The sequence below is a fragment of the Coregonus clupeaformis genome, unplaced genomic scaffold (genome assembly GCF_020615455.1).
Source record: "Coregonus clupeaformis isolate EN_2021a unplaced genomic scaffold, ASM2061545v1 scaf2476, whole genome shotgun sequence".
NCBI classification, from domain to species: Eukaryota; Metazoa; Chordata; class Actinopteri; order Salmoniformes; family Salmonidae; genus Coregonus; species Coregonus clupeaformis.
The window spans coordinates 10,001-17,500 of NW_025535930.1; the positions used below are offsets into that span (position 1 = coordinate 10,001).

The 7,500-nt window shown below is 44.9% G+C and overlaps 1 protein-coding gene across 1 annotated transcript in view; it reads right to left on the minus strand.

The window, feature by feature from the left end:
- The window catches only part of LOC121559651 (glycine receptor subunit beta), a 62,409-nt gene that overhangs the window by 4,274 nt on the left and 50,635 nt on the right, over positions 1-7,500 (minus strand). Inside the window, 2 exon segments of the mRNA XM_041872766.2 lie at positions 6,836-6,994; positions 7,386-7,500. The exon segment at positions 7,386-7,500 is cut by the window's right edge and continues 34 nt beyond it. Of these exon segments, the coding sequence (XP_041728700.2) occupies positions 6,836-6,994; positions 7,386-7,500 (274 nt within the window).

Here is a 7,500-nt window from a genome sequence, read left to right on the forward strand (position 1 = left end):
GGTGGAAACTGAGCTGCACTTCCTAACCTCCTGCCAAATGTATGACCATATTAGAGACACATACAGTGCATTCGGAAAGTATTCAGACCCCTTGACTTTTTCCACGTTTTGTTACGTTACAGCCTTATTCTAAAATGGATGAAACTTTTTCCCCCTTCATTAATCTACACACAATACCCCATAATGACAAAGCAAAAACAGGTTTTTAGAAATGTTTGCTAATTTATAAAAAAAAAAAAACTGAAATATCACATTTACATAAATATTCAGACCCTTTACTCAGTACTTTGTTGAAGCACCTTTGGCAGCGATTACAGCCTCGAGTTTTCTTGGGTATGACGCTACAAGCTTGGCACACCTGTATTTGGGGAATTTCTTCCATTCTTCTCTGCAGATCCTCTCAAGCTCTGTCGGGTTCAAATCAAATCAAATCAACAAAATAAATGTCACACGTGTTTAGCAGATGTTATTGCGGGTGTAGCTAAATGCTTGTGCAGTAATATCTAATAAGTACTATCTAACAATTTCACAACATATATCCAATACAGATCAATCTAGTAAGGAATGGAATTTAAGAATATATACATATATGGACAAGCAATGACAGTGCGGCATGGACTAAGATACAGTAGAATATTATAGAATAGAATGCAGTATATACATATGAGATGAGTAGTGCAAGATATGGAAACATTATTAAAGTGACTAGTGTTCCATTTCTTAAAGTGGCCAGTGATTTCAATAGGTAGCAGCAGCCTCTAATGTGCTAGTGATGGCTATTTAACAGTCTGATGGCCTTGAGATAGAAGCTGTTTTTCAGTCTCTCGGTCCCAGCTTTGATGCACCTGTACTGACCTCGCCTTCTGGATGATAGCGGGGTGAGCAGGCCGTGGCTCGGGTGGTTAATGTCCTTGATGATCTTTTTGGCCTTTCTGTGACATCGGGTGCTGTATGTGTCTTGGAGGGCAGGTAGTTTGCCCCTGGTAATGCATTCGGCAGACCGCACCATCCTCTGGAGAGCCCTGCGGTTGCGGGCGGTGCAGTTGCCGTACCAGGCGGTGATACAGCCCGACAGGATGCTCTCAATTGTGCATCTGTAAACGTTTGTGAGGGTTTTAGGTGACAGGCCAAATTTCTTCAGCTTCCTGAGGTTGAAGAGGCTCTGTTGCAGCTTCTTCACCACCCTGTCTGTGTGGGTGGACCATTTCAGTTTGTCAGTGATGTGTACGCCAAGGAACTTGAAGCTTTCCACCTTCTTCACTGCGGTCCTGTCGATGTGGATAGGGGGTGCACCCTCTGCTGTTTCCTGAAGTCCACGATCATCTCCTTTGTTTTGTTGACGTTGAGTGAGAGGTTATTTTCCTGGCACCACACTCCCAGAGCCCTCACCACCTCCCTGTAGGCTCTCGTCATTGTTGGTTATCAAGCCTACTACTGTTGTGTGAGTTTAATGATGAGCTTGGAGGGTACTATGGTGTTGAAGGCTGAGCTATAGTCAATGAACAGCATTCTCACATAGGTATTCCTCTTGTCCAGATGGGAAAGGGCAATGTGCAGTGCGATGGCGATTGCATCATCTGTGGATCTATTGGGGCGGTATGCAAATTGAAGTGGGTCTAGGGTGACAGGTAAGGTAGAGGTGATATGATCCTTGACTAGTCTCTCAAAGCACTTCATGATGACAGAGGTGAGTGCTACGGGGCGATAGTCATTTAGTTACCTTCGCTTTCTTGGGTACAGGAACAATGGTGAACATCTTGAAGCATGTGGGGACAGCAGACTGGGAAAGGGAGAGATTGAATATGTCCGTAAACACTCCAGCCAGCTGGTCTGTGCATGCTCTGAGGACGCGGCTAGGGATGCCGTCTGGGCCGGCAGCCTTGCGGGGGTTAACATGCTTAAATGTCTTACTCACGTCGGCCATGTGGAGGAGAGGCCACAGTCCTTGGTAGTGGGCCTCGTCAGTGGCACTGTGTTATCCTCAAAGCGGGCAAAGAAGGTGTTTAGCTTGTCCGGAAGCAAGACGTCGGTGTCGACGACGTAGCTGGTTTTCCCTGTGTAGTCCGTGATTGTCTGTAGTCCCTGCCACATAACGTCCCGTGTCCGAGCCGTTGAATTGCGACTCCACTTTGTCTCTATACTGATATTTTGCCAGTTTAATTGCCTTATGCGAGTGAGTAGCTACACTGTTTGTATTCTGCAATATTCCCAGTCACCTTGCCATGGTTAAATGCGATGGTTCGCGCTTTCAGTTTTGCGCGAATGCTGCCGTCTATCCACGGTTAGGTTAGGGTAGGTTTTAATAGTCACAGTGGGCACAACATCACCTATACACTTCCTGATAAAGTCAGTCACTGTTTCAGCGTATTCGTCTAAATTATTTGGATGGGGAGCGTTGCTGCACAGCTATTTTCAGGTCTCTCCAGAGATGTTCGATCGGGTTCAAGTCCAGGCTCTGGCTGGGCCACTCAAGGACATTCAGAGACTTGTCCCGAAGCCACTCCTGCATTCTTGGCTGTGTGCTTAGGGTCGTTGTCCTGTTGGAAGGTGAACCTTCGCCCCAGTCTGATGTCCTGAGCACTCTGGAGCAGGTTTTCATCAAGGATCTCTCTGTACTTTGCTCCGTTCATCTTTCCCTCGATCTTGACTAGTCTCCCAGTCCCTGCCGCTGAAAAACATCCCCACAGCATGATGCTGCCACCACCATGCTTCACCGAAGGGATGGTGCCAGGTTTCCTCCAGACGTGACGCTTGACATTCAGGCCAAAGAGTTCAATCTTGGTTTCATCAGACCAGAGAATCTTGTTTCTCATGGTCTGAGAGTCTTTAGGTGTCTTTGGCAAACCTCAAGCGGGCTGTCATGTGCCTTTACTGAGGAGTGGCTTCTGTCTGGCCACTCTACCATAAAGGTCTGATTGGTGGAGTGCTGCAGAGATTGATGTCCTTCTGGAAGGTTCTCCCATCTCCACAGAGGAACTCTAGAGTTCTGTCAGAGTGACCATCGGGCTCTTGGTCACCTTCCTGACCAAGGCCCTTCTCCCCCGATTGCTCAGTTTGGCCAGGCGGCCAGCTCTAGGAAGAGTCTTCTTGTTCCAAACTTCTTCCATTTAAGAACGATGGAGGCCACTGTGTTCTTGAGGACCTTCAATGCTGCAGAAATGTTTTGGTACCCTTCCCCAGATCTGTGCCTCGACACAATCCTGTCTTGGAGCTCTACGGACAATTCCTTTGACCTCATGGCTTGGTTTTTGCTCTGACATGCACTGTCATATGTGAGACCTTATATAGACAGGTGTGTGCCTTTCCAAATCATGTCCAATCAATTGAATTGACCACAGGTGGACTCCAATCAAGTTGTAGAAACATCTCAAGGATGATCAATGGAAACAGGATGCACCTGAGATCAATTTCGAGTCTCAAAGCAAAGGGTCTGAATACTTATGTAAATAAGGTATTTCTGTTATTTATTGTAAATAAATGTACAACAATTTCTAAAAACCTATTTTCGCTTTGCCATTATGGGGTGTTGTGTGTAGATTGCTGAGGATTAAAAAAGTCAAAGGGTCTGTATACTTTCCGGAGGCACTGTATTTCCCTCAGATTACACAGAGCCACAAAGAATTAGAAAACAAATACAATTTTGATCAACTCCCATATCTATTGGGTGAAAAACCACAGTGTGCCATCACAGCAGCAAGATTTGTGACCTGTTGCCACAAGAAAAGGGCAACCAGTGACGAACAAACATCATCGTAAATACAACCCATATTTATGTTGATTTATTTTCCCATTTGTATTTTAACTATTTGCACATTGTTACAGCACTGTATATAGACATAATATGACATTTGAAATGTCTCTATTATTTTGGAACCTGTGAGTGTAATGTTTACTGTTCATATTTATTGTTTATTTCACTTTTGTTTATTATCTATTTCACTTGCTTTGGCAATGTTAACACACGTTTCCCATGCCAATAAAGCCCCTTGAATTGAATTGAATTGAGAGAGAGAAAGAGAGAGAGAGAGAGAGGATTCTGACACACTCACTGATCATGACCTTAACTCTCAATGCAACCACACACAGAGGCATCATTCCCATAGGGGGCACAGGGGCATCATGGGGGCACAGGGGCACCATTCCCATAGGGGGCACAGGGGCATCATGGGGGCACAGGGGCACCATTCCCATAGGGGGCACAGGGGCATCATGGGGGCACAGGGGCATCATGGGGGGACGGGCCCATTCGCATAGGGGGCACAGGGGCATCATGGGGGCACAGGGGCATATTTGTCCATTAAAAAAACATTTTTGGTTGTTGTTTCTCTGTAATACTACTAGCCACCTAGCAATTTATGATGTCTTTAGCCCTGATAGGTTCCTAATCTCCCAACCTAATAACGAGCTGCCAAGAATCAATTTCAGGCTATCAATCATGTTACAGTAGCTAGCTTGTCTAACTATCTCAGCTAGCTTGTCTAACTATCTCAGCTAGCTTGTCTAACTATCTCAGCTAGCTTGTCTAACTATCTCAGCTAGCTTGTCTATCTCAGCTAGCTTGTCTAACTATCTCAGCTAGCTTGTCTATCTCAGCTAGCTTGTCTATCTATCTCAGCTAGCTTGTCTAACTATCTCAGCTAGCTTGTCTATCTCAGCTAGCTTGTCTATCTATCTCAGCTAGCTTGTCTAACTATCTCAGCTAGCTTGTCTAACTATCTCAGCTAGCTTGTCTATCTCAGCTAGCTTGTCTAACTATCTCAGGTAGCTTGTCTATCTCAGCTAGCTTGTCTATCTATCTCAGCTAGCTTGTCTAACTATCTCAAGTTAGCTTGTCTAACTATCTCAGCTAGCTTGTCTATCTCAGCTAGCTTGTCTAACTATCTCAGCTAGCTTGTCTATCCCAGCTAGCTTGTCTAACTATCTCAGCTAGCTTGTCTATCTCAGCTAGCTTGTCTAACTATCTCAGCTAGCTTGTCTAACTATCTCAGCTAGCTTGTCTATCTCAGCTAGCTTGTCTAACTATCTCAGCTAGCTTGTCTAACTATCTCAGCTAGCTTGTCTAACTATCTCAGCTAGCTTGTCTACCTCAGCTAGCTTGTCTATCTATCTCAGCTAGCTTGTCTATCTATCTCAGCTAGCTTGTCTATCTCAGCTAGCTTGTCTATCTCAGCTAGCTTGTCTATCTCAGCTAGCTTGTCTAACTATCTCAGCTAGCTTGTCTATCTCAACTAGCTTCTCTAACTATCTCAGCTAGCTTGTCTATCTATCTCAGCTAGCTTGTCTAACTATCTCAGCTAGCTTGTCTATCTATCTCAGCTAGCTTGTCTAACTATCTCAGCTAGCTTGTCTAACTATCTCAGCTAGCTTGTCTATCTCAGCTAGCTTGTCTAACTATCTCAGCTAGCTTGTCTAACTATCTCAGCTAGCTTGTCTATCTCAACTAGCTTGTCTAACTATCTCAGCTAGCTTGTCTATCTATCTCAGCTAGCTTGTCTAACTATCTCAGCTAGCTTGTCTATCTATCTCAGCTAGCTTGTCTAACTATCTCAGCTAGCTTGTCTAACTATCTCAGCTAGCTTGTCTATCTCAGCTAGCTTGTCTATCTCAGCTAGCTTGTCTAACTATATCAGCTAGCTTGTCTATCTCAGCTAGCTTGTCTATCTATCTCAGCTAGCTTGTTCATCTATCTCAGCTAGCTTGTCTAACCATCTCAGCTAGCTTGTCTAACTATCTCAGCTAGCTTGTCTACTCTAGCTAGCTTGTCTAACTATCTCAGCTAGCTTGCTATCTCAGCTAGCTTGTCTAACATCTCAGCTAGCTTGTCTAACTATCTCAGCTAGCTTGTCTATCTATCTCAGCTAGCTTGTCTAACTATCTCAGCTAGCTTGTCTAACTATCTCAGCTAGCTTGTCTAACTATCTCAGCTAGCTTGTCTATCTCAGCTAGCTTGTCTATCTCAGCTAGCTTGTCTAATTATCTCAGCTAGCTTGTCTAACTATCTCAGCTAGCTTGTCTAACTATCTCAGCTAGCTTGTCTAACTATCTCAGCTAGCTTGTCTAACTATCTCAGCTAGCTTGTCTAACTATCTCAGCTAGCTTGGTTCTAACTATCTCAGCTAGCTTGCTCTCTCAGCTAGCTTGTCTAACTATCTCAGCTAGCTTGTCTAACTATCTCAGCTAGCTTGTCTATCTCAGCTAGCTTGTCTATCTCAGCTAGCTTGTCTAACTATCTCAGCTAGCTTGTCTAACTATCTCAGCTGACATGCCTGCTGGCCAGGTTGGTAGACTTTAGAAAAGCAAAGCAATTACTACATGTACTGAATAAGACTCACATTCCTTTCAATCTTTTACCAGATTTTAGCAGAGAAGCAGAGAAGAATATTTAGTTTATTTAAAAAAAGACCCACCAGCCAGGAGGACACAGACAGCTAAAGAGGTGTGCTTAGATATGAAGGGAAATATCAATATTTTTGACACATAATTAACCATAATGATTATGGCTTTAGATTGCATGAAAAGTATTTCAGGTGTTAGAAAAATGCTAAATTATCCCCTCCGGACCACTCCCCAGTTGTCCTCACGTACTTTGTGCCCCCTCAGATTTTGGGGGTGCATGACGCCCCTGCACACACACACACAGGCACACGGAACAGACACACACAGACGGACCCCCATGGATGGACACGCCTCAGGCACAAATCAATGCTCTCTCACACTCATTAGAAGTGAAGTTCTGAAGCCAGGGCTCTGAGCTGCCTAACGATAATTTACTGCAGTTATACCCATCTCATCTCTAGATCCTGACACACACACACACAGGGTAGACTAGTCTTGCCTGCAGAGTGCTAACGTGATGAATGGGCGTTCCTCCGGTCCCGTTGACAGTGTTAGTTTTAGATGGAGTCTTCTTCCCTTCTTTCTCTCTCAGAGCCTTCTCTTTAGACGCCATCTTAGACTTCTCCTCCTCTATACGCTTAGGACTGTTTAACATGACCTGGGGGGAGGTGAGAGAGAGAGAGCGACCGAGAGAGAGAGACACAGACAGGGAGAGAGAGAGAGAGAGAGAGAGAGAGAGAGAGAGAGAGAGAGAGAGAGAGAGAGAGAGAGAGAGAGAGAGAGAGAGAGAGAGAGAGAGAGAGAGAGAGAGAGAGAGAGAGAGAGACCGAGAGAGACCGAGACAGACAGACAGACAGACAGACAGACAGACAGACAGACAGACAGACAGAGAGAGAGAGAGAGAAGAAGAGAGAGAGAGAGAGAGACAGACAGACAGGGAGAGAGACAGGGAGAGTTTTTGTCATTTCATTGAATTGAATTATGATTCCAAAAAGAGACTTCCACACACCATGTAAACACACAGGTGTTTGTGTGTCTGTGTCTCTGACCTGTACTACTGCATACTCCACCAGTGAAGCGAAGCCGAACAGCAGACATGCGATGAGCCAGATGTCTATAGCCTTCACATAGGAGACCTTAGGAAGCGCTGACGCCAGAGACATG